General features: G+C 37.0%; 1 protein-coding gene across 2 annotated transcripts in view; it reads right to left on the minus strand.

The window, feature by feature from the left end:
- The window catches only part of phactr3b (phosphatase and actin regulator 3b), a 99,025-nt gene that overhangs the window by 19,688 nt on the left and 51,675 nt on the right, over positions 1 to 27,662 (minus strand). For both annotated transcript variants that reach the window (XM_051676579.1, XM_051676580.1), the window contains 7 exons: positions 20,443 to 20,604; positions 19,443 to 19,517; positions 19,090 to 19,239; positions 17,452 to 17,682; positions 17,077 to 17,272; positions 14,048 to 14,238; positions 8,416 to 8,569 (listed from right to left, as the gene is read on the minus strand). In XM_051676579.1, coding sequence (XP_051532539.1) covers positions 8,416 to 8,569; positions 14,048 to 14,238; positions 17,077 to 17,272; positions 17,452 to 17,682; positions 19,090 to 19,239; positions 19,443 to 19,517; positions 20,443 to 20,604 — 1,159 coding nt within the window. The remainder of the gene's footprint in view (positions 1 to 8,415; positions 8,570 to 14,047; positions 14,239 to 17,076; positions 17,273 to 17,451; positions 17,683 to 19,089; positions 19,240 to 19,442; positions 19,518 to 20,442; positions 20,605 to 27,662) is intronic.

Below are 27,662 nucleotides of genomic sequence, written 5' to 3' on the forward strand. Positions count from 1 at the left end.
TGCTATTGTGCTTTATACCCAAAAAAGTCAAATTTCTTAAATATCTCAATTAGTTCTCCTAGACAGCAATTATATTAAATAGAGAGCAAATGGAGAATTCTGAGACACCTGAGAAAAGAAAGTTCATACTAAAAGGTCAAGTTTGTAATTTCTGCGCAACTTGCATGATCATAATGACAACATATTTTTTTTGTAAACTGATCTCGCGAACACTGCCTCCATCAGCCATTGTTCACTCAAACAGATTGTCCCACCCCAAACTCCACCATTGGTTTAGCCAGTCTAGCTGCCACAGTGTTTCCCCTTTTTTGGAGGATCCACCTGAAGTTGAAGTCAGAAGTTTACATACACCTTAACCAAATAAATTTAAACTCAGTTTTTTATGAGTCCTGACATTTAATCGTAGAAAACATTCCCTGTCTTAGGTCAGTTAAGTTCACTATTTTAAGAATGTGTAATGTCAGAATAATAGTAGAGAGAATGATTTATTTCAGCTTTTATTTATTTCATCACATTCCCAGCGGGTAAGAAGTTTACATACATTTTGTTATTATTTGGTAGCATTTAAATTGTTTAACTTGGGTCAAACATTTTGGGTAGCCTTCCACAAGCTTCACAATAAGTTGCTGGAATTTTGGCCCATTCCTCCAGACAGAACTGGAGTCAGGTTTTTAGGTCTCCTTGCTCACACACCCTTTTTCAGTCCTGCCCACAAATTTTCTATCGGATTGAGGTCAGGGCTTTGTGATGGTCACTCCAATTCCTTGACTTTGTTGTCCTTAAGCCATTTTGCCACAACTTTGGAGGTATGCTTGGGGTCATTGTCCATTTGGAAGACCTATTTTCGACCAAGCTTTAACTTCCTGGCCAATGTCTTGAGATGTTGCTTCAATATATCCACATCATTTTCCTTCCTCATGATGCCATCTATTTTGTGAAGTGCTTGATGTGACATGATGCTGCCATCCCCATGCTTCACGGTTGGGATGGTGTTCTTCGGCTTGCAAGCCTCACCCTTTTTCCTCTAAACATAAAAATGGTCATTATGGCCAAACAGTAAAATTTTTGTTTCATTAGACCAGAGGGTATTACTCCAAAAAGTAAGATCTTTGTCCCCATGTGCACTTGCAAACTGTAGTCTGGCTATTTTATGGTGGTTTTGGAGCTGAGCAGCCTTTCAGGTTATGTCGATATAAGACTTGTTTTACTGTGAATATAGATACTTGTCTACCTGTTTCCTCCAACATCTTCACAAAGTCCTTTGCTGTTGTTCTGGGATTGATTTGCACTTTTCGCACCAAACTACGTTCATTTCTAGAGAACGAATGCGTCTCCTTCCTGAGCGGAATGATGGCTGTGTGGTCCCATGGTGTTTATACTTGCGTACTATTGTTTGTACAGATGAACATGGTACCTTAAGGCATTTGGAAATTGCTCCCAAGGATGAACCAGACTTGTGGAGGACCACAATTTTTTTTCTGAGGTCTTGGCTGATTTCTTTTGATTTTCCCATGATGTCAAGTGGCACAGGTACAGGTACATCTCCAATTCAGTACACCTCCTATCAGAAGCTAATTGTCTAAAGGCTTGACATCATTTTCTGGAATTTTCCAAGCTGCTTAAAGGCACAGTTAACTTAGTGTATGTAAACTTCTGACCCACTGGAATTGTGATATAGTCAATTAAAAATGAAACAATCTGTCTGTAAACAAATGTTGGAAACATTACTCATGTCATGCACAAAGTAGATGTCCTAAACAACTTGCCAAAACTTTGGTTTGCTAATATTAAATCTGTGGAGTGGTTAAAAAATGTGTTTTAATGACTTCAACCTAAGTGTATGTAAACATCTGACTTCAACTGTAAGAATGGCTTGAAGTTGATTTTGATTGGAGGACACGCATCACCTTTAAATGAAACATATCAGAGAACTCCATTCGAGCTCCAATCTGTCGAACTATGTTTAAGAGCAACCTTTAAGAAATAAAATTATCCTCTGGGTACCAGGAACAAATTGGTCATACTGGCTTTGCTGACCACACAGCATGTAAGGCTACTACTGAAAACCAAAGTATCAGATTTCTGTTGACTAGTTCCTCTTGCTAAAAGATGATTTCCCAGCACTGGACAAAAGAGACAATTTGTATCATACACACTGCCCCCCTGCTGTTGATGCGACTCTGGGAGCCGACACCTGTGTTTACCCAGTGCCTGTAGCAGAGCTCCAGTTACACAGCTGGTCCGCTCTAGATATTCTGCTGTGGAGTTTCTGGTTCTCACAGTCAGACTCATTTCTTACTGCACTGGTCATGGGAGCTTTGGGCATGCTTTCATTTGACACCAGTTTCTGATGTTTCTTCCTGCAACACATTAGAGTAATCGAATACTATGATGCAGTTCCCCGCTTATCTGGTCACCTGATCATCTCCGTTTATTTTGCGTGCATAATATTGATCTAGGATATAGCTTAGTGCTATCAAGGCCCTATCAATCTCTATTACTATTGTTCATAGTTTAGGATGATACCTTTAATTGTATAAGATTTTCTGCTGGAAATTAAAACTTGTGAAAAAAAAATTCCTTTGACTTATATTAAAGCAGTGACTTGAGTAGTATAGGGACCATAATATCATAGAGAGGTTGGGCTCTTTTAACTTGGGCCAGTAAGCAACCAACTAGCAACTACCCAAAACATCCTAGAAACTACTTATAAATGCCCTAGCAACTAGGGATGCACCAATATGGACATTTTGGCCAATACTATTTGTTATTGCAGATAATCGATATGAAGGCAAATGTTAGAAATGTAAATGGTTTTTCCATGTTTAAATCACTAACGCTCCAATATACAACTTAACATGTTTAAAATGTAATCAGGTTGAAAACAAAATATACAATAGAAAAGCTGGCCAACTGATGGTACTTTTGAAACATGCTGTAGAAAAAGAGTATAGCCTAATGTTTGAATTGGAAAAAATAGCCCTGATTTCTGCTTGCTGATAAATAATCAGACCAATGTTGATAATAAAAAATAAAAAATTCAAAAATACAGATGTCTGATGTAATAAATATTAGAAATCTTAAAAATCTAGTTTAAAATACATCTGGCAATTTCATAAAAAGTTAATCTTTGTGTCCATGTAGGTTTCAACATTTTTAAAAGCCAGTTATAGAATTTTCAACAAAACATTTTTGACTTTGATCTGTATGAATTTAAAAATGCCATGTGGTGTAACCATGAAGTTAAATATATTAAAATAATTTTCTTGCACCTTGAAAACACGAGAGGGTACGCAACTTAATCATTCATTTCAAAAAAGTATTTTTTCAAATTAGTCAAGGTAAAAAAATTATGTTTTACCAATATCATGATTTTTTTTTATTAAGTTATTATTATTATTATTATTTTTAAATGATCAATATTTAATGATATGACAAAATAATGATTTAAAAAAAATAAATCCACAGTCTTGAGGGTCTAAATGGGTATATATATTTTTTTTGGCTACCTACATGTTAGTTAAACCACACAACTTTGATTTAGTAGACAAAATTAATAATATTTTATAGTAAAATTTCTGCTTTTTTTAAAGAAATAATAGCAAAAGATATCTTTTATTATTTTTTAAATTTATTTTATTTTAGCTTTTCTGGACAAAAAATAAATAAAAATAAAATTGCATCACATCATTGACCTTAACGGTTGTCTATCTCTACTAGGAACCACCCAAAATACCCTTGCAACCATTTTAGCAATGTGCTAAAAACCACTTAGCTACTGCATAGCAATGCCCTGGCAACCCCACACAACACATTGGCATAATGGTGACAAATTTTGCATTGGAAAGCACCTCTCACATTTTTCCAGATGTAAAAATCGTTTCTTCAAATGTAAGAAGTAGATAAATGGTTTTGTGGAAAACCACCTTCCCAGCCCTACTACATGGCCCATGCCTAACCCCACCCTCAAACAAATAAACCTACATCTGATGCTCATGGCTTGATCTGTATACAATGACGTAGCTTCGGGAGTTCCAGCACACATTCCAGATCAATATGAAACACTAACCCGAGGCTCAACCCTTTATAAGGTCTGATATGGGAACGGTTTCTCTTGTCAACTCACTAAAGTTCATCCACGACCGATCTCCCAGCACTCTGTTGCATAAGTTCAGAGGAGGCCTTACATAAGCTGTTTGTGTGAGGCCGTTTGAAGAACAGTTATGGTCTGATTCTCAGCGCTCGGCACTCAGACTCCCAGTAGGATGTGAGTTACCCATCCAACAGCGACTCACGGGAGACTTTCAGCACCTCACAGAACACATACACCAACTTCTGAGGGGTTTCCGATACTGTTACACCTGTGATAACATGACACAGGGTAACCCTCCAGCCCAACTGTGTTTGTAAAGGCAACAGTGCAGTAATAAACTTCAGAATTCAGTTCAACAGACAATGGATTTAAGATTATAACAGAGCACTACACTAAAAAAGATCATTAGTGAATTTCCCACGACTATTTCTGATCCCAAAGGAAAAATTGTTTGTAATTGCTGCATTATCTAATAAAGAGATAATCACTATTGTCATTGCTTTTACAGTATTTAGAGTTAGGGATTTCTACAAACCCTTAATCCTAAGTATTAAACTTTGGCATGTAACTCATTCCACACCATTGAGACCTAAAATTGTGTTGCTTGTTGAGGAGTGGTGTGCTATAACTTCCCTAACAAACTTGCACTTGAGCCACAGAGCAATCACTTAGAAACCACCCAGAACACCTAAACAACCACCTAGTAATGCCTTAATCACCATCGGTGTATTACTCCCTGCTAATTCAGAGTCTGGGGGACAGAACTTCTGCTTCTCTTAAGAGATTATGGGAGAGAGATCTAAACTTGGTAATGGAGGAGGGAGTGTGGGCTAGGATTCTAAAAAACTTAAAATCTGCATCTAGAGATGCAAGGGTTCGCCTTATGCAAATTAAGATTTTACATAGAGTCTATTGGACCCCCTCTAGATTGCATAGGCTTGGTCTTAAAGACACACCCACCTGCTGGCGATTTCAGTCAGATGATGGAGACACAACCCATGTCTTTTGGGGGTGTGTTAAGATTCAAGCGTTCTGGTTGAGGATTCAGAGTTTTATGTGCGAGGTTTTGGCCTCTCAAATTGTATTCTGCCCCAGACTCTGTATCTTAGGATATGGGGTAGTCATTAATTTGGAGAATAAGCATGGGAAAAACTGGGTCCTAACTAGTATTATGATTGCCAGACAGATTATTTAAAGGAGCTGGAATTCGGCTGGAGCGCCCCATTTCAGGAGTGGTGTTCAGAGGTGGCCAGAGTGGCAGCTTTTGAGGAGGGGGTAGGGACAGTGGAGAGAAGTGTAGGGGATGTGTGTGATTAGTTTATTATTTATTTTATTTTTATTTATTTATTTATATTTTTTTGTTTGTTGTGTGTCTATAATTATGTGACCACCGGGGTGTTGTTGGGGCTCCGGTGGGGGGGTGGGGGGGTTGATTCTGTATATATATGTTTTGCTGTTCCTTTCTAATAGATGAAAAAATAAAAATGTTAATCGCAGAAAAGAATATCTCAGCTCTGTTGGTCCTTACAATGCAAGTGAATGGTGTTCAGACATTTGTCACTCCAAAAAACATAGAAGTAATCCATAAGACTCCAGTGGTTAAATCCATATCTTCAGAAGCGATATAATAGGTGAGGGTGAGAAACAGATCAAGTCCTTTTTTTCCTCTAAATCTCCACTTTCACTTTCTCTTTTACATCTGAAAGTCACATGTGGTGCCTGTTTAGTTTCACTTTAAATCTGAAAGTTAATGTGGATATTTAGAGTAAAAAGGACATATATATTGTTCTGTTTCTCACCTACACCTATTATATCGCTTCTGAATATATGGATTTAAACTCATATGGATTACTTTTATGTTTCCTTCATGTGATTTTTGGAGCTACAAATGTCTGATCACCATACACTTGCATTGTATGGACCTACAGAGCTGAGATATTTTTCTAAAAAGTTTGTGTTCTGCTGAAGAAAGAAAGTCATACACATCTGGGATGGCATGAGGGTGAGTAAATGATAAGAGAATTTTCATTTTTGAGTGAACTATCCCTTTAAATGTCGGTCTGTTCCACACACAAAGCATAAAACTTGGCCTACAGCACAAAAGTCATGTGGACTACTTTAATGGTGCTTTAGTGTCCGTTTTGGAGCTGGACAGCCCCTGCTCATTATACGCTTCTGTTGCATGGAAAAGATCAGCGTGAACATTCAAGAACATCACCTTTTGTGTTCCACAGAAAAATGAAAGTCATTTGCGTGACAACATGAAGGTAATTAAATTATGACAGAATTTTCATTTTGGGGTGAACTGTCCCTTTAAAGCACACCCCTTCATCAGACAGTGGTTGGTTATCTGTTCTATCAGTCTTCCTCTCTCTCTCTAATGTGTTCCACTTACTCCGTCAACACTCCAGTTAATTACAGCCACTGGGAATTTACACCATGCTCTGCATTAATATTTTATTAGCTCACTGATAATCACAGCTGGGGAGAAATGCATTGGGACCAAGTGGAAACTGGCAGAAATGCTGGTTATTACCTAGTCACTGAGGAGGCATAACCAGTTAATGACTTAAGCAACTTAAGTTAGCAGGAAACATAAAGTCTGATTATTACGAATGAGCCCATCACATGAGGGCACTTGCTTATGCAACCACCATCAAGAAACACAGGAAACAATAAAACAAAATTCAATTTGAGGATACATGCCAAAGCCAAAACACCACTGCACCACAGGAATTACTGTGAGAATGACTTGGGTAAGACTATGTTGAATTACTCTTATTTACTCTTTGCTTTCAAATCACTTAGGGTGACCAGTTGTCCTGTTTTACCTGGGATACTCCTGTATTTCCCAGAAAAAAAAGGGAAAAATAGCAGAACATCTGGCTACCCTAAAAGCTATCCAAAAGCTTTCCAAAACAGTGAATAAAGAGGTTTATCTGGGTCCCATTTAGTACAAATCTGCATTGCCCTAAAATATCCAAACCACTGACTATTTCTTCCATTTGAAACTATCCCACTGTCTGCTCTATAATTGATTCAGTTGAACAAAGTCTCACTTCTGGTTTTGTTCAACAGAAAGAAAAAATAAAGCATTATGACTCCCCCTACTGGTTGTTCCATTAGTATGCAGTACGATGGGTGCCCACACAGTCTGGGCATTAAATTGAGGCCTGAACATGGACTGCAAACAAGATCTGACCTGACCGATACTGTCAAATTTTACTTTTACTGATACTTTCCCAAAATGCTCAGCAAGAGCTCGCAAATCTCTTCCTCAAACATGAAGTAGACATAAAGCATTATATATTTAGGTAGCAGACCTCTGACACAGAGCAAAACAGCAGCATTTGACTGCAGGGCACTGTGAATAACAGCTTTTGGTGCATACGTACTGTATTTGCACATATCTTCATATTTAACTGATGTTCAGCAAAGAAAAAAGATCACATTTGAGTCACATAGTCATTGAGTTAAGTCCGCTTATTCATTGCCCAGCATACATACTTTACTGTACAATCAAAAGCTAAATTATAAAGTTTAACAACATAATACAGTATTAAAACCTTTATTCTGCATTCTTGATTCATTTTCATTGCATTCATTAAAAGAAATCACAAGTTCTTGCATGCCGTGAACACATGTGCCTCTGTGAATGATCTTCTCTCATAGCGCTCATGAACGCACAAAGGACATTAAGAATTTCACAAAAAAATTACTTACATTTGGGGTTGTGTCTCACCTGATCCTAAAATATGCCTTCAGAAGACTGGGAATGTGATGCGCATATACTACTACCTTTTGTAATTCACATAAGAAAAAAAGCCATATGAGTTTGGAATAACATAAGGGAGAGAAAACTATGACAGAATTTTAATTTTTGGGTGAACTATTCCTGTAAGACTTTCAAAATCAAGAGAACTTCCACTTTTAAAAACGCGCCTCAAAAGTGCTGCGTGTAGCCTTTTTATAACGTGAACGGCCCCTTCTGCTGTTGTTTATGCATTTACAAATTTGTCAGTTTTCCTATTTAGTCATTTTAATATTAATTAATTAGCATATTTTTGGTCCTATTAAATGAATGTTAATATTAATAAATTCCAATGTTTGACAAGGACATTTTGGTTTACTTTTGTATAATAAGCAATTTAAGACTGTGCTGGGTCACCATTTGATGTCAAATGTAAAATCTGGGTCCTGAAGCAAAACCATTGTTATAAACTGCATTCAATTGTCAAAATATCTGTGTTATATTAAATGCTGAGCTTTCCACCACCTGTCATAACACTACTAGGTGTGGAGATGGCATTAAAGGGACTCACTTGGCCAGCTTCATCTCAATCTGTTGGCGGATCGCCTGACGCTCCTGGTCACTGCGCACAGGGAAGATGTTTCTGTCCTCCAGTTCCTGTTTACTTGGTCTGTTTCTCAGCTTTACCACCAGCAGTTCTTTTCTGATTCGCCGTGGCAGTGTACCTGCACAGACAAAAATACATGTGAATATGATCAGTGATGCTAGTGGAATGGATTAAGATTACACATGTTTACAAGCATGGTTCTTTATGGTTCTTTATATCTATTACAACATATAAAATTCATTAGTTCATTGTTAGGCCATACAAACAGTAATTGTTGCCTCATTTCTCTAAATCTGGTGTATATTTGACTTCTGTGTGCAAAGCTTTGCCCTGTTTCATTATAACCCTGTTTTCTCTCTCTGTTTTCTCTGTCCCTCTGTCTGTCTCTCTCTCTCTCTCTCATGGCCCACATGTAATGACAGCAGACTGCACTAGAAGTAGGACACCAGATGTTGCTGACAAATCAAGTCTCTAGGAAATAAAACCTCTTGATTTCAGACCTGCAGAGTATTCTGAATGCAGCAAAATGTCCAGGAAGTTTCATGTTAATAACAGGTACTCCAAGACCAGGACACTATTTATATCACGTGTCTTTAACTAATGTACTTAATATAAACAAACATTTGATAAAATGTACTTCTTATGTACATGTGTTTTTACTTTGTACTAATATGTAAAACATCAACTGAAATGATAAAGGGCATATGGATTTGGTTCAATTTACAGTACTGAATTCACGATTCTATACTCTCACAAAACTTTGAACAAAGCCTGAATCATGAAAAGTTAAGTTTGAATTTATTATTAGGGGCCGAGCACCAAAGGTGCATAGGCACATATTGTATCCGTTACTTTTTTTCTTCATCTTCTTGTTCTTCTTCTTCTTCTTCTTCTTCTGGCTGGGAGTCTATGTCAGCCCATAAAACCATACATATGAAAGTTATGAAATTTGGCACACTGATAGAGGACACTCTGCACTATAACTGACCCAAATTTGGGGTCTCTAAATCCAACGCTCTAGCATCACTGTTCAAAGTTGCACTTATGTTTATGCTCATTACTTTTGAACCATGAGGCCTAAAAACAAAATATTTTTTCCTCTGATTCCTTGGTTCATGCCGAGTCGAATGCATGGTTCAATTCAATTTCCGCTGGACTAGATTTTCAGCCATTTAGAATTTTCAGAAAAACCTACTGTTTTGGAAGTCCTCCTAGACTGTATGTCTGATTTGCACGAAATTTGACGTGTATCATCTAGAGACACAGAGAACAAAAAGTCTAGTAAAGCTTTTTGATATACCAAACCGTTTTCAAATACCACTTACACAAATTTGACAGTGAGCACGGCAAAATCGACGTGATGCTGTATCTTCACAATGCTTTAGCGTATTGACACGAACTTACTACGTGTCATCACAAGCATGACCTGAGGTTTCCCCACTGTGCCATCTAGAGGTCAGGAAATATGAAAAACTGCAATTTTTGCTAATTACTTCTGAATAGTTTGGCCTAAAATTATTAGATTAGATTCCTTGGGAATGAAACTTGGTATATCATCAACACCATGCCTTGAAGGTACCTGAGCACTTTGGGCACATCCTCACCCAAAGGTGCAGAAATCTGGAAACTTGCTTTTGGTAGTATTTCTCCTTAGTACTTTAGACTAAAATTACCAAAATTTATATCTGACCTTATGATCTTGTCCTGATATTCCATATGAAGTTTCAGGATAGCGTCATCTATTAGTCAGAAGTTATCATAAATTGCAAAAATGTACAAATTGCCTTTATACTGCTTGATCTAAAATTATGATTTTGGCCTCATTGCATATTTCACCAGTGCTTGCTAGCTAGCTGCTAGCTGCTAATTCTACTGCTTAAGTGCTCTGCCATGGTAATTGCTGCTTGCAGCTATATTTATTATTATTATTATTATTATTATTATTATTATTACTTTCAGGACACATGCAAAACAGTTCCTTTTCTTTACTTGTAAAAACTAACATAAAATATTGTTCTTTAAAGAGTAAAATGATTAATCGGAGATGGAGTGGGACACTCAGCCCAGCAGAAGGCAAAGGTGACACCAGAAAAGAAATACTGATCATTCTGTCCAGCTGAAAAATACATAATTATGTTAGATACATATGTCACTGATTACATACATTTTAAGTATTTTAAATTAAAATTTTAGGTTTTTAAATAGTATTGTCACTGATTACATGTTCCTAAACAATTCTTTTCAAAAAAATATGTGTATGTGTCATGTGTATTTTGTTGATTCATGTTTCTGATGTCTTTTATTTTGAAAAGTTTCATTCCTGTTTCATGTCATGTGTTCCTGGTCATGTGATGTACTGTTTTCCCTCCATGTTCATGTGTCTTGTTTTCATTGGTTCATTGTTTGATTATCTTGTTTAGAGTTCTGTTTGTTCATTGGTTTATGTTCTCCCATGTCCAAGTATTTAAGCCCTCATGTTTTCCATTGCTGTTGGTCAGGTATTGTGTGTTTGGTAACGTGTCATGCTAAGTCCAAGTCAAGTCAAGTCAAGTCAAGTTTATGTTCATTTTCATGTTAAGTCAAGTTTATGTCAAGTTTAAGCCAAGTCAAGTTCATGTTTATGTTTCATTCATGTTTATAGTTAGGGTTTATTGGTTCTCACTTTATGTAAATAAATTGCACTTGGGTTCTTCATTTCATCGTCATCGTCATTGGCATTGCCAGCAGCATCGTTACTGTATGTTTATCCAGTAAAATAATGTTTGCTATAGTATAAATTTACTGGTGAAATCAGACATTTCGCATTATCAGGAGGACTATCAAATATCAGGACCCTTAGCATTATTATACATTATATTTAGCATTATACACAGTTTAATATAATACAGTTTGCTTTATAATACATCTGTAAATACAGTGCAGATTCACTCTCATGTTGAAAATAGCATCGTTGCTCATTGTATTACATGCACTTGCATGAGCAGAAATCATCTAAAACACTTTAAAAACCGGCACACCTTGACCTACAAGACATCAGTGTGATATCCATGAAAGCTGTACAATTGACATCGAGGTATGATGTTGCACAAGTTTAATCAAAATGATTGCACTTCCTTTCTCCATTGCGATTGGTTTGATTGACACGGATGCACGTGCTCGCTTGCTCAGTCAAGTTTAACAGAGTGGTAAATACAAACAGTTTTGTGAAATACATGGAAATACACACCTGATTTTTAATTCATAACATTTATACATTATAAAACTTAGAAAATGCCGTTAAAATGTGAGTTATGCGCTGGAGAGGAACAACTCTTAAGCGCATCAAACAGTACAATCAATCTGTCAACGCACCTGATACAGCAACCGCACCACATTAAACTGTATGCTTATGGTCTTCTTTGAAGAGTTTATAAAGTGCTCTCGTGCACTGGACAACTTGGGTCGTGTTTTTTCAACTTAAACTTGTCTCCGTCATTTTTCAAATGAGTTTGATCATGCATCACTGGGCTATAAAGTGACATCACTGACAGAGCTTCTTCGTGCTCACCGCACATATCCAACTAATCGATAATGAAATTTGTAGGCGATGATTTCCATTATCAATAATTATTGATTTAATCAATTAGTTGCAGCCCTACTGCATACTGTAATTACATCTGACTGTTCAGTGTTGACCCTAACCTTAGCCCTAACCCTAAACCTACTCCTAAAACTAGTCCTACCCCTAACCCTAACCTAACCCTACCCATACCCCAACTTCAATAGCAGCTAATGTGAATCTTGCAAGAGTTTTGCAGAATTTTTTTTTTATCTACTGTACACAGTAAGTACTTTGATTGTGTAGTTGAACACACCTAATATAAAGTGGGACTCGAGACCAACATTTGAAATAAAATACAATTACATACAAAAATAAACACCTAACATGAAATGATTTTACTTCATAATAGCTTTTAACACTGGGTTGTAGCAACCTTAAAAACTTAAAATTAATGTACAGTTGTGCTCAAAAGTTTGCATACCCTGGCAGAAATTGTGAAATTTTGGCATTGATTTAGAAAATATGACCATGCAAAAAAACTGTCTTTTATTTAAGGATAGTGATCATATGAAGCTATTTATTATCACATAGTTGTTTGGCTCCTTTTTAAATAATAATGATAACAGAAATCACCCAAATGGCCCTGATCAAAAGTTTACATACCCTTGAATGTTTGGCCTTGTTACAGATACACAAGGTGAGTGAGGTTTAAATGGCAGTTAAAGGTTTATTTCCCACACCTGTGGCTTTTTAAATTGCAATTAGTGTCTTAGTGTTAGAATCTTGTGAAAATTGATGGCAAGATGAATGCAGCATGTTATCAGAAACTACTGGCAGACAATTTGCATTCTTCTGCATGAAAGCTGTGCATGGGACACTTTTGGACTTTCCAGCATGACAGTGACCCTAAGCACAAGGCCAAGTTGACCCTCCAGTGGTTACAGCAGAAAAAGGTGAAGTTTCTGGAGTGTCCATCACAGTCTCCTGACCTTAATATAATCGAGCCACTCTGGGGAGATCTCAAACATGCGGTTCATGCAAGACGACCAAAGACTTTGCATGACCTGGAGGAATTTTGCCAAGACGAATGGGCAGCTATACCACCTGCAAGAATTTGGGGCCTCATAGACAACTATTACAAAAGACTGCACGCTGTCATTGATGCTAAAGGGGGCAATACACCGTATTAAGATCTAAGGGATTGCAGACTTTTGAACAGGGGTCATTTCATTTTTTTCTTTGTTGCCATGTTTTGTTTTATGATTGTGCCATTCTGTTATAGCCTACAGCTGAATATGAATCCCAGAAGAAATAAAAGAAATGTGTTTTGCCTGCTCACTCATGTTTTCTTTAAAATGGTACATATATTACCAGTTCTCCAAGGGTATGCAAACTTTTGATCACAACTGTAAATGCCTGATCAAAACAATATTTTTAGAAAACTAACACCATTTCAATGTCTTATCATTGAATGTATCTTAATAGAACTCACAGAATGTTATTTTAATTTGTTTTTTAATGAATAAAAAATACTTTTTAACATTATTAAATGGTTGAGCTAAAAAGTAATACCTCTTAAAGACCCAGTGAAATGGTCTGACAAATTCAGTTTTCTTTTATTGTGTTGACATATTTCTTATTGAAATAGGAAGTTTGGGCAGAACATAACAAAGAGCTCATCCTTTTTTCTTTTTTTTTTAATAACTCATTTGTTTTTGTTTACACTACTGCCCAGGCAAAATCGGCAGGTGGTATTCTAGATTCATTCTAGAAAGCATTTTACTGGACAAAAATGTGTATACCCGCCCCTAAGCAGGTGATGATGTCATCAATACTTTTGGTCCATTTTCTCAGAATAAAGAATATACAGGAAGAGCGTATGTTTTTAAAAGTGTATATCGGGTAAAATGTAATTTAAAAGGTACACTAGTATATAGATGACCTCAAAGTTAATAGACATGAACTAAAAGCCACTTCATGATATATGATGTAGCATCTGTAACATGTCATAATGTGAACTAAATCAAGGTGAATTACTTGGCCAAAGATACTCACCAGAGATGACAGACTCATTCCAGCTATCCTGATCACTGTAGTATTCATCCAGACGCATGTTCTCCTTGTTCTCTTCTGCCTCTTTTTCATTCTCTACCTCTCCATTCGGCTCATTCTCAGTGCTGGCAGTGTGGGACAGCCGTCCGTCTGAACGCCGTTTGGGTGAATTGCGGATCTCCTTACTGTGGAAACTACACGAAAAGAAGAAAGTACATGACAAGGAATGCTTGAAAAACTGAACACAAATTATCTGAGCTCCCTAACTCTATTCAAACAATAAGGTATGAGAGACCATGCTATACTGTGAATATAGTCATGGCTGAAGGGCATTGTTAACCACAATGCGAACAGAGTGCCTGCAACCACTTCAGCTTTGATAATGCAACCTTATTGCTTTTATTAAACCATAAATACCACAAATGTTTATTTAAATGTAATTTTTGAGGTAAAATCTTTAAATGCCATCCTTCCATTAAAGATATAGCAAAGTCTTTCTAGCAAGTCAATCCACTGTTGGCCATTTTTGGAACACTCCTGGGAAACTATTTCCTGTCATGACAGTGCAGCTCCTATCTACTTTAATGGGGAAAGACCGAAATCTCCAAAATGGTGGGTCAAGATTACGATCAAAAAGCATATTTCAAATCAGCAGTAAAATATGACAAGGCTGGTGTCATAAATTGTGCTTATTTACCCCAGATTACGCTAAAAAACGCAATTTTCCTGGCATCTATAGTTAATGTGCATGATGATTGACAGGCGATGTCATTATCTAAAAGGTGATTGGATCTTTTAGCTGTAAGGCGGGACTTCCTTTCTACATCCGTTGACCGTTGGGTGCTAGAGCTCCTTGGTTGGGTGTTCCAATTTCTTCCATTCATTAAAATAGAAGTGGCCCGTCTCTGTATATAGTCCCAGACAGTAAACAGTAGGAGAATGTTGCTATGCAACATAAATAACGGTCATCTATGGGTGCTGCTCGTTTTTTATATTTTCTTATATATACCAATTATTTACCTATTTTACAATTGTTTTTGATGTACACAAAAAATATTGCTATCTTGAGGTTTAAATATGGTTAAATGCAACATGTTTACACCTTTTAAATCATATTAAAGGAATAGTCCCCCAAAAAAATTATTAAATTGTTGAAGTTGTTGCAAACAAGAATGACTTTCTTTCATGGAACACAGAAGAAGATGTTGTGAAGAATCTTTTCCATATAACAAAAGCATTTAAGGACCAGGGTCAATCAAGCTCCAAAAAGGATTTATAAGCACTATAAAATGCTCCACACAACTTGTGCATTATATTCCAAGTCTTCTGAAGCCATTAGCTTTGTGTGAGGAACAGACTGGAATTTAAGAATTTATTTACTGATAATCTTCAGCTCTGCCACAGCGTTTATATCTCATTTGCTTTTCCACATATTCAAATTTGACGTGCATTTGGTTTTTGAGTTTGTAGCTTTTAGCGATCTGAACGCGTCGATTGAGGGGAAGATTTTCAGTGAATACTTAAACATATTATTAAATATATTATTGTTTTCAGAAGACTTGGAATACAGAGCATAAGTCTTTAACTTTTGAATAACATGGCTTTGTTCACACTGCAGGGAAAATCAGTTGTTTCTTAAATCCGATTTAGACTGACTGAATATCATGAATTTAGACCTAACCCTAACTGCAAGTTATTTACAACCATATCTGATTTTTTTTTTTTCTGTTCAGACTGCAGTCACTTTTGCTAGCATGTCCACGTTAGTTATTATAGTAATAATGCAAACTTGCGTTTCTTAATCGAGTAGCAATGGATGTTTTGCCAGTGATTATGTTTTTCATGATTGCAGTATCAAAATATAAACACATTAGTCACAGATAACGCCTTAAAAAATGGCTGAGGTGGCATATGCAGTGTCAAGACCAAGACCAGAAGAGGCAGAGTCTGAGAAAAGACTCCTAAAGGGATAGTTCACCCAAAAATGAAAATTCTCTCATGATTTACTCACCCACATGCCATCCCAAATGTGAATGACTTTCTTTCTTCTGCAGAACACAAATTAAGATATTTAGAAGAATATTTCAGCTCTGTAGGTCCATACAATGCAAGTGAATGGGTGCCAAAATTTTGAAACTCCAAAATCCACATAAAGGGAGTATAAAATTAATCCATATGACTCCAGCGGTTACATATATGTGTTCAAACACGATATGATAGGTGTGGGTGAGAAACAGAACAATATTTAAACAAAATTGACTATAGGCTCACATATCAAATATACCACATATATTATTTGTTTTAGCTTATGTTGGTTAAATGAGCGAATCAGGGTATATTTTTGGAAGGGACTCAACTGGTCTCGGGGTAAAGTCTGAGTCCACAATTGTTCGAGTCTGAGTTGAGACCAAGTCTAAATGCTCCAGAATCCATGACAAGACCAAGACCATAAAAATATGAAAGGTGTAATAAAACGATCATTCTGAACTCACTTTTTAAGTCATTTCCATTGAAAAATCTGTTAATAACAGTCCTACATATAGTGTGGCTCATCATTACTGTTTTCTCTTCAAAGTGCCCTGTGTAGGCATCATTTGTGCAGTTTGGAACAAAGTATATGTCTTCTTGTCGCAAACCTGACGTAACAACCCGTCGCGCATAACAAATGAGGAAAAAACAACTGAAATCCAATCTGACCGTTCAGGCTTGTACAAATCAGATTTTGTGTGCTTTTGTCCTGTTCAGACTACAAAAACATAAACTGATTTTAATTAGATAGGCCCAACATTTTTATGCCTTTGTGAACATAGCCTATGACACCTTTTTTCGTTCTTATTGGTCCTTTTTTGAACTTGACAGCCCCTGGTCACTGTATGGGTTCCTTGAATGGACATCATTCATCAAAAATTTGTTATTTTATGTTTCACAGAAGAAAGTCATACAGGTTTGGTACGACATGAGATTGAATAAATGATTTTTGTTTTTGGAGGAAACTATCCCTTCAAAGTAAACTATGCCTTTGAGTTTCTCACCTGTCCCGTCTGTGTTTGGTTGCCAGTGCACGGTGAAGTTCCTCTATGATGCTACTAGGGGGCAGCTGTGGGTGCATGATGCCTAAGTGGGGGGATCCGGTAGGGGTGGACATCCTGCCCCTCAGGGCATCTTTAGGGAGGGTAAAGTTCCTGGGCAGTGTGGCTGGAGCCGGCCGGATCTGATTAAAGTGAGTACCTAACAGACAAGGGGAAAAAAAACTTGGTCTCAAAGCTTTAAATCTGTTTAACCTTGATTGCCAATTTGACTACTTTCATTTAATTGTAACAAAAATCAAGCAATAGTCTTTGCACACAAAGCACAATACAAAAATACAGACCAAACATTATATATGCATTTGATGAAATTATACTGACTGTCCAGACTTCCCAGTCTAGTAAACAACTTCACAGGAAGTTTAGCAGGGGGAGTGTGCACTTGTCTGAGCTGCGGCTTCTCCTTTCTCTCCTCGTGGAACTCAGGGGCCTCAGGGGGTCCAACACAGTCCCCTCTGCTCGATGCATCTCTGACAGACGGCATATCCTCATCCTCACTTTGGCCAAGTTCCCCTGCTGTCTCTATCACCTCTGAGTCTGAACCATCTCGCACTGAAATAAGAGCAGGCCGGATCAGTGGATTCTGTATTCTCTGTCTCCACCTAGTGGTCATTCAGTGACATTCAGCTATTGTTTCCCTGCTTTGTTTGAGTGTGCTATTATTCATATGTTATAAATTTTTACAAATAGACAAACTTATCAGTTACAACATTTATAAGTCTTCTAATGAGTCAATATCAGGAAACGGTGTCATTTGTATCCTATGGGTTTCCCCATGACTTAAGTTACTGTTGATCTAATTAACAGGATACTGAACTAAGTCACATTATTTGATTACTTTCACTCTGTTTAGTGTGTAATGCAACAGAACATTTTAAATAAAACAATCACTTTATTTAAAAATGTTTTTCACTGGAATATCAGGAAATTTGCACGTCCCCAATTCATCATCATTACATTTTAGTAGAGTAGAGAAATTATAAAGAAGCTCAAAAGTTCAACAAAAATCATAGTAAATATATGATTAATATTATTTATAAAAAATGACTCTTGACTGTGAAAAATGTGGTGTGCAATAATATTTTAGCCATTGTTGCACAGATTTGAAACCTTAACATTCAACCCAGAAACATTTTGAATGTAACAGGGTTTGCCATGTTTTCAAAGAGAAATGTCATGGGTTATTAATATTGCTTTTCAGTTATAATGTATGATTTATTGCAAAGCACATCAAAACTGAGTAATACTACTAGAATGTATCTATTAAAATTATAAGCAGGCCTATATGAATATCAAACTTTATGTGGTGAGGTTGAAATAATGTAGTGCTTTATTGTTCGTAACAACAAAAAATAACTGTGTATCATTTTTTTTTTTTTTTTTTTTTAATGATGGGGACAGTTTGGGGTTAGGGGTTCCTCATTGCCCCTAACCCAACTGACGGGGCCATCAGTGAGGAGGTTGCTCCATGAGACAGGGGTGCCAACGAAGAGGTCGCCTTGCCAGCCCCCAATAATCAACCCCCACCACCCCCTGACAACAATAGCGATCTCGCCTTAGGGTTCCAAAATGTCCAGAAATGGCTTTGAGGACAAATAAGTTTAGCCTGCGATTTCATACCAAATCCAACCTGGCAGCTCAAAATAAAAATCATGCTTTAAGGCTTACTGTAGTGAATTGGCGTAAGGCAAGTACAAGGTTTTGATCACTAATGTTTTATGTAGTCGTTTATTAATGGGAAATTTCCATTGTGCAGCGTTAATTTGATAACTTCATCCCCCATTTCCCACTGTTGCTTCTGGGATTTTGTAAGTCACTGTAGCAGGTACTTCTAAAGTATGATAGCAACTTTTTAAAATGAAATTATAAAACTAAAATTCAGGCACTGTTTCTTGAGAATGACACTAAGGTAAAATACATAACAAAAGGGCCTACAATGGTCCATTAACAAGGCCTAACCTGTAGACGTGTTGTCCTCATCAGACCCCAGGTCCTCTGTGGTGCTAGCCAGTGGTGCCATGGGCTCGTCGTCTCTCTCTTCTCTGTCTGAGTACTCCTGCATGGGGGTCCCTGGCTTGACTGTATTCAACCCGCAGGCAATGCCAGACTCTGCAAGCATGAGAAAGAACTGTCTGATTTTAACTGCTGTCATCACTTTCTCATAAAACCCACATAATTCCCCTGCAGGACAGATAGTACATGGTGATCTTGCTGCAGTTACACATGTATGCTGCTGGTAAACAGCTGCATATTACAGGGGAAGCAGTTGGCATTGTTGGCGCAGTGAATAGAGTGAAGTGGTAGTTTCTCACCCGTGCCAGCCTCTGCCAGGCCCTTCCTGACAATATCATCACGACTCTGCCGCGCTGCAACTTTCCTCTCCAGCACTGTAGATGCATCAGATAGAGTTAGACACAGACCTCAAATCTACAATGCCACAATCTGTAAATCACATCTCTGTTTATGTATTATAACACTGTTGGACAGATACTATTTGGCATTAATGGAAATACAGTCTTCATTATTTATGGAATAATGTGACATCTTAGATGTCGTGACATTTATTTGTTAGAGGTGAAGTAAAGGATGTGAGCTTAATAGGAATAGTTCACCCAAAAACAAAATTCTGTCATCATTTACTCACCCTCATGTTGTTTAAAACCTGTATTATTTTCTTTAATTTCAAGTGCTGTTCAAATGAAAGCAAATTGTGAGTAGGGGCTTTCAAGCTCCAAAAAGAACAAAAAGCATGAAACTATCAAAAATATAGCCCATATTCCAAATCTTCAAAAGTCATTTGATAGATTTATGTGAGGAACAGATCAAAATTTAAGTAATTATTCAGTGAAATCTTGCCATCCGATGTAGCCTTAAAACATAATTTGTACAAACATTAAAATTTCGCACCAGGTTTGACATCAATGACACTAAACTGCACCAGTTCTCACATGTTTCTTGATTGAACGTACTGTGGCAAGTTTGAATTTGTGAAAGTGCAAATGAGATTTGAGAGCTATGAATGAGGGGAAGATTTTTACTGAATACTTACTTAAATTTCCCTCTACATGGAATCAGAAGACTTGAAATAAAGCTCACAAGTTGTATGGACCACTTTTATTGTATTTCATGGTGCTTTCATATCCTTTTTTAAGCTTGACAGCCTATGACACTGCATGTTTTTATTATACGGTAAAAAGCAGCTTAGATTTTCTTCAAAACATCTCCTTTTGTATTCCACAGAAGTGACAAAGTCATATATATTTCTACAGTATGTGCAAAAAAGAAGAAAGGTTTTAGTGTCTCTTAACTCACCTGTAGAGCCCTGCCTCAGTTTTTCATTTTTCTTTTTCCTCCACTTCCAGGGCTTGAAGATGCGACCCAGGCTGGCTAGTTTACTGTTGCGACGGATGGGGGGAGTGCGAACCCCTGACACCAGACAACCAGAGTGAAGAGTTCTGTGCTGATCCATCACATCTACAGCACATAAACAAACAGAAATGTTCTCAGTGAGTGCTGCTGCTGCTAAACCCTAAACCATTCTCATATTCTGTAACTGGTTGCACCTGGAATGAAGACAGATTGCTGTTTACACTTGGTATTAAAGGAAAATTCTGATTTAAATACAACTTAATCTCTACGGACAGCACCTGCAACATACTATTGATTACCACCGAAATAATTTCAACATGTCCCAGAGTTTGAAAAAACAAGCAAAAATCATGTTTACACAAATGTACTTTAATGCAACTGCGTACATGCATCTCAAATGCTTCTCCTGTGAGCATTTGTGATCGGATTTCATCAAGACACCCTGTCTGATTTCATGACTACAAACATCACATAATATGTAGATTTTTCACTCCATGTTGATGTCACAAATACTACATATTTTCTATCAACTGTTTTTCCAAATTTTATGAGAGTGTTTTACACTAGAAATGCAACATGTCCCTGACCACCTCCGAATGGTTTGAATAATCAGATCACAAAATATTTTGAATCCATTTACACCTGTATGTAGGCACTGTCCACTTATGGTTGGATTAGATTTAGATTATTAGATAATTGCAGGTGTAAATGTGCCAAATGCCAAAGTGCCACTGATATCCCATGTTGATGAAGACTATGAGACAGTGAGTGGTGCCTGCAATACATTTGTTAAATCTCAGAATACACAAGTGATAATTTTCTGTGCCAACAGGGTTTGTTTACCAAGGTAGAACAGCATATGGGTCACCTCCCCTGTGGCAAAATATTAGTTTTAATAAAAAAAAAGAAAAAGGGATATATGAAAAACAAACCAGAAATAGTTCTCTCCCCTGCCCCCCAACACAAAAACACATTGTTTTAGCTGCATTGATTAGCTAATCATACCAAATCAAGACTGCAATAAACACAAAGTGAAAACAATTGCAGTAAACCAGCATGTGGATGCTTTCTGTTAAAGGAATAGTGCACACGAAAATTAAATTCTGTCATCGCCCTCATGTTATTTCAAACATCTATGATATTTTCTTCAGAGGAACACAAATGGAGAAATTTAGCAAAATGTTGATGCTGCTCTTTTCTACTAAACAAAAGTAAATGGGGATGCTGTATCCAAATCTTCTGAAGCCATACAACAGTTTTGTGTGAGGAACAGACTGTAATGTAATCCTTTATTCATTTAAGGTGCACTCAATATATGTAGGAAATCATGACCACTCACATAAAAATGAAGACTCCAGGCATATCAGTAACGTTATAAAAGCTGTTTTAATCTACATGGAAAGGGTCCACACATGGGGGCTGCCATGTTAGAATCACATGACTAGCTGAATACTACTTGCTGAATCTCAGTAAATGTCCTGTTATTTGGCAATTTCACTGATTGATTAAAGTAACTGAACTTACTGTGATGACTGTGAATATAACATTTCTACAATGGCATCTGAAACTGAAAACTATTTATTTTAAATGATGCTGCATCCAAGCCACTAGGTGTCAGTGTAGATGGCACAAAGAAAAAAATGAATGAGTGCACCTTTAAACATTTTACTAAAATCTTGCATGTCACATAAATGATTACAATGCTACTGGTTATTTTCTGAATAACCAACATATGCTTTCAAAAGACATAGAAGATGGTATGTGGTACTTTTATAGTGATTCTTTGTCATTTTGGAGCTTGACAGCCCTTGGTAATTTCATTGTATAGACAAAAGCACATTGGACACTCTAAATGCTAAATGCTAAATGTCTACTTTTGTGTTCCACAGAAGAAATAAAATAATACAGGTGGGAAGCAACATAAAAGGCATGAAAATTATGACAGGATTTTAACTTTTGGCTGAACAATTTTTCTTTAAGAGACAGGGCTTTATCTGAACCATGTTCCCCCTTCTTGACCAGTGTTTTGCTAAAGTGAAGACCCATTAGTTTCTTTAACATCCACAGTGATGTCCTGTGCTAAGACAAACTGCATGGTGCACAGAGCATTGCATTGTATCAGTCTCACATGGCTGAGCAGACCTCTCCGACACACAAACAATGGTCTGTTTTGAAAGGCAGTCCTAAAATACCAGAGGAAATCAAGTCAGCTCCATTTCAGCTAGTGCAACTCAAGCACACACTGCTCCTTAGTTCACTAACAGCTAAGAAGCCTACAGATTAAAGTTTAATCCACACCAATGTCCAAACATCAATCCTGTGGACAGGCCTTTACTGGATCAATCTTGAACCCTGTCAGAGAAATGACTTGACTTTTAGAAGCATCTAAAATAAGCAGCTTTCAGTAAAAGCTACAGTAGTCTCAGCCTCCGTGGGCATACCTACGGGCCGCCCACAGTGGCCGTTTAATGATCATCTGATACATTTTGCACACTAAACTGGAAAACACTTTCTCAAACTAACACTAATCTGATTGGCTAATTGGTTTGATACATCTTCTGTGAGAAAATGGCATTTTTTTAATATCAGTTCGCCAGGAAACAAAGTTGTGTTTATAAGGTACTGGGCTGATACAACAAGTGCAGTTGAGGATGAAATAATCACTGGGTCTGCTAAAGTGCTTCAGGTAATGCTGTGCCCTCACTACATGGTTTTGTCATCTGTCATAGACAGATTCCAAGGTATGCGACAAAGCCCCCGGATTTGGAAGCCATATCTGTGCTCGCTACAGTCGGCGATAGCGTTAAGCAGTTCAGAGACGTGATCTAAGCCAGTCTTGAGCTGTCACAGATGCTGCAATATTTTCAAGCATATTTGATATTATCACCACATAATCTTTTATTGTGAGTGATGCAGCGACAATGGCGAACTGCTCCAGCCAGTCACTTCTTAACATGCATCTTTATGTACAGGAATCGAAAGCAACAATTTTATCATAATTGTGTTCTATTGTAATAAACTTTCAAGAAAAATTTGTAACAAATAATTAAATATCTAAGCACTATACTTGATAACGTATACTTTTGCAAAACGTACACAGACAGCCTGCCCGCATCTTCCCAATCATTGTTTCTGCCCTATTTTATTTTTGAATCTCTTCCTTTGTTTTTCAGCCAAAATCTGTGCATTGACAACTTGGACAGATGATCGTGACCCTCCATTTTTGGAACAATCTCGTATAATCACTCTAATTTCTTGTGTGAATTTATGTGAGAAAATGATTTTGTGCATCTCGTCAGCGTTCTGTTTTGTAATATGTGCACTACAGCGATTCAGATAGTCTGATGGTTGTGCAGTGAGGTCACGCTTTGATGAAATCAAATCCTTTTTATAGATCTTCACAATCTTGTTTGAGGCACTTGGTAGCAAGTAAGCTAGATGTCCATAAGAAGAACAGCTTATTCTGATTGTTTCTTAGTTATGTCTATGAGTGCATTTACATGCACTTTAAAAGTCTGATTTCAGTTGGATTAAGTCATGTATACTCGTTAGTCCGACTGAAATCATACCAGTCTGGTTTTGAGAAGTCAAACTAACAGACCTAGATAATGAGATTGTAGATCGGTTCCGTCTAGCATGTATAAGCATCAATTTGTCTGCAACAGGTCTCTGCATTATGTGCATGCTCTGGAAAAAAAAGAGGTGTTGCACGATGTGTATTGAGCCCGGAGGTCGAACGCAGCACAAAGCAGAGAAGAGGAGCAACAACAACAACATGTGCCCATTTCATTCAGAGGTGATCAACTCTACGCACTTTTCCCTTTGCAGACTTTACCATCCACTGTAAGAGCTTTAGAGGGCTGAAAGGTGTTGGGCTCAAAAATAATGATTATTCAGAACTCCCCTTTTAATTTTTATTGGGAATTCTGTTTGAAACGGTCCTACAGCATGGCTACAATGATTGTTCTCCCTTAGAAGTGCCCTTTGGAGGCTGATTTATCTAGTTTGGAATGCAGGGACACATGGCGAATGCTAGAAATGTTCATTTTTGGATTGATCAGCAGTCTGTAAACCATTCACACCTCTGACACATTGATGATTACTATTCTTTTGTCCATTTGACAAATCCTCCTGTCTGTCTGCCATAGCTACACTAATATTATCCATATAAAAGTATATCACCCAACATCCATCATTTTTTTTTAGCAACAAATGCCTTTCTTTAATAAAACTAGTATAAAAAACTTTTTCATGGTCTTATGTGGACTATTTTCACACGTTCCATCGTAAAATACAATAAATGAGGGAAACAGATGCATACTGTGGTCAAGGTTAGCATGCTAACATTAGTGCTATGATCTTTTAATGATCTCATGTGGATTACATTCATAGAATGAGGCAGAAAGCAAGATTTTTATTGATTAAGCAGCCTGAAGCAAATGACAGGTACAGATGAAGAACTGTTTAAAGTATTCAGAAAACAAACCTAATAAATACCAGTGATCTGTAGATAAAATATAGACGAACCATATGTATTCTTAATCATCAATTTATTCACAACATCTCTCCTCAGTCTAAACATTATTATTAAGCTTTACACAGAGATTGATGAAAGGGAAGCAAAGCAGAGCTCGTAAACTTCGAAAAAATCCAGGAGCAAATTGCGTCATCTTCTACCTTCGGACATAACCATAAACACAAAGAATAATGTACATCTGATCTGCAACAAAATCAACGCATATAGCATGTAAGAAATGCTCATGTCTCGTTGTAGCTAACTTCTTCGGCGTGCTATTATGCATTCCTATTCCTATGCAAAGGTAATCCAGAAAAGATCTACGTCACTTCCTCAGTTGACGTCCTATCTTCACCTATTCGATTGCATATGGTGTCATGTATACATGGACAGAGAAATGAAAGCTGTAGCTTGACAAAGCAAAAACAGCAGCAGATTAATTATAACTGCCCATGTTAACCTACTCTATGAAACAGTCTGCGCTTACTGTCTATATTTCTCATTTTGTGCTCGTTTGCAGAGTACTTCTGTGACATTATTTGAATGAATTTTATTCACACTGGTATATTACCATGGTACAATCTATCTCAAGTGAAACCACCCCTAAACTGCACATAGGAACAATACAAACTAAGATTGATCACTTTAATGTACATGTCTCAGTTAGACAGCTCTTCCTGTCTAAGTTCTTGGCCAAAATAAGCCCCAGTATGGACCAAATCTTTTGTTGTAATAGATCTGGCTACATGAGACCAGAGGTGGGTAGTAGCGCACTACATTTACTCCGTTACATTTACTTGAGTGACTTTTTGGAAAAAATGTACTTTTATGAGTATGTTTAATGGTGGGTACTTTTCACTCTTACTCAAGTAAATTTCTAATGAAAATGTTGTACTTTTACTTCTTTACAAAGGGTAGCGTTCCTGTCGTTACATTACTGGTTTTAATTTAATAAGTGTTAATAAATGCATAATTTATTGAGATTTTTAAATGGGAACTTCACAGCTGCATGCTGTCACTCGAGTCATGTTCAACACTACAGAAGCAAGCATGCAAAACAAAAATTTCTTCACTCCACATAATGCCTTCGTTTTACACCAAGACAAGGATATATTTCAAGATTATTATTGCAGCTCCAACTTAAGAAAACACGGTGAGGTAAATTTTAGAGATTGTGATAATGTGGGCTTGTCTGTGTCATGGTGATGCTCATTCATTTTCAGCTTGAATCTGTAATTATGGGCTCTTATGACCACAGTTTTTAAGTTTATATTTTTATATCATCGCTGCAACATATCAGTGCCTGTTGTATAAATCCTTATAAACATCCGCATGAAGTACAGATGTTTTGCCCTGCCTATCGCGATTGTGATCATTTCTGCACGTGCAAGGTTGGCACGTGCACAGTGTTTGACAGATGTGGGTGGCTTCGTCTTATGGACAACAAGCTTCCAAACACAGAGATAAGGTGCAATTTACCCTTAGTGTAAAAAACGAATTATCTAAATTCTTTCGACATTGACAATGCTGGAACTACATTGAACTAAATTCATGCAGGACGTAAAAAGCTGTGAAATAACGACAGAAGGCATGAATAAAGCATGATCTTGCTTCAGTGTATAATTAAACTTTATATATAATTTGGGACTGTGTGACATTGTTCACGTTTTTCACCATAATAATTACTAGAAAAAGGTTTCCAAACTTCTCTTCTAATGGACAGATTCGTCCAAATCTGAGAAGCATCCTTGAAGTGATAGTTCAGCCTTTAATTAATATCCTATCAAAATTTCCCTGCCCTCATATTCTTCCAACCCCGTGAAACTTTCTGTATTCAGTGGAACCCAAAAAATGTTAGACAGAATGTTAGGGACTGACAGTCTCAGTCACCATTCCCTTTCAAAATATGGAGGGGGAAAAAACATGCAGTGAAAGTAAATGATGATTAAGGCTAGCATTCTGCTTCAAAGTTCTGGTCACTATTCACTTGCACTGTATGGACCAACAGAGCTGAGATATTCTTCTAAAGATCTTAATTTGTGTTCTGCAGAAGAAAGAAAGTCATACACATCTGGGATGGCATGAGAGTGAGAAAATGACAGCATTTTAATTTTTTGGTGAACTTTCCCTTTAATTTGATGCATGGAAGAAAGAATGCACATGGGTTTGGAACAACATGGTGGTGAATGATGACAATTTCCATTATTAACAATGATACAAATAATAGTATTATTATTATTATTAATATTATTATTAATCATTCTTTAATGCATGTTAAATGTGTATCATGTACTGGAATATAGCAGAGTAAACATCTATTATATATCATATATATGGAAGTAACTCGTTACTCTCTACTTGAGTATTCTTTTTATTGGATACTTTATTACTCTTACTCGAGTCATTTTTAACATTATTACTTTTACTTCTACTTGAGTTATTATTATTTTTTTAAGTAATTGTACTTTTACTTGAGTAAAGTTTTTGGCTACTCTACCCACTTCTGCATGAGACTATAGAGCTACAGGATCCACCATCATGAGGGAGTGACTGTAGCTGTACTGCTGCAGAAGAAGGCTCAAACCTTGATCAGGGACAGAAATAGTCTCTCCCACACAGTCTGGCTGAGATGGAGAGTTGACACCTC

This window comes from Myxocyprinus asiaticus, chromosome 37, assembly GCF_019703515.2.
Source record: "Myxocyprinus asiaticus isolate MX2 ecotype Aquarium Trade chromosome 37, UBuf_Myxa_2, whole genome shotgun sequence".
Taxonomy (NCBI): Eukaryota; Metazoa; Chordata; class Actinopteri; order Cypriniformes; family Catostomidae; genus Myxocyprinus; species Myxocyprinus asiaticus.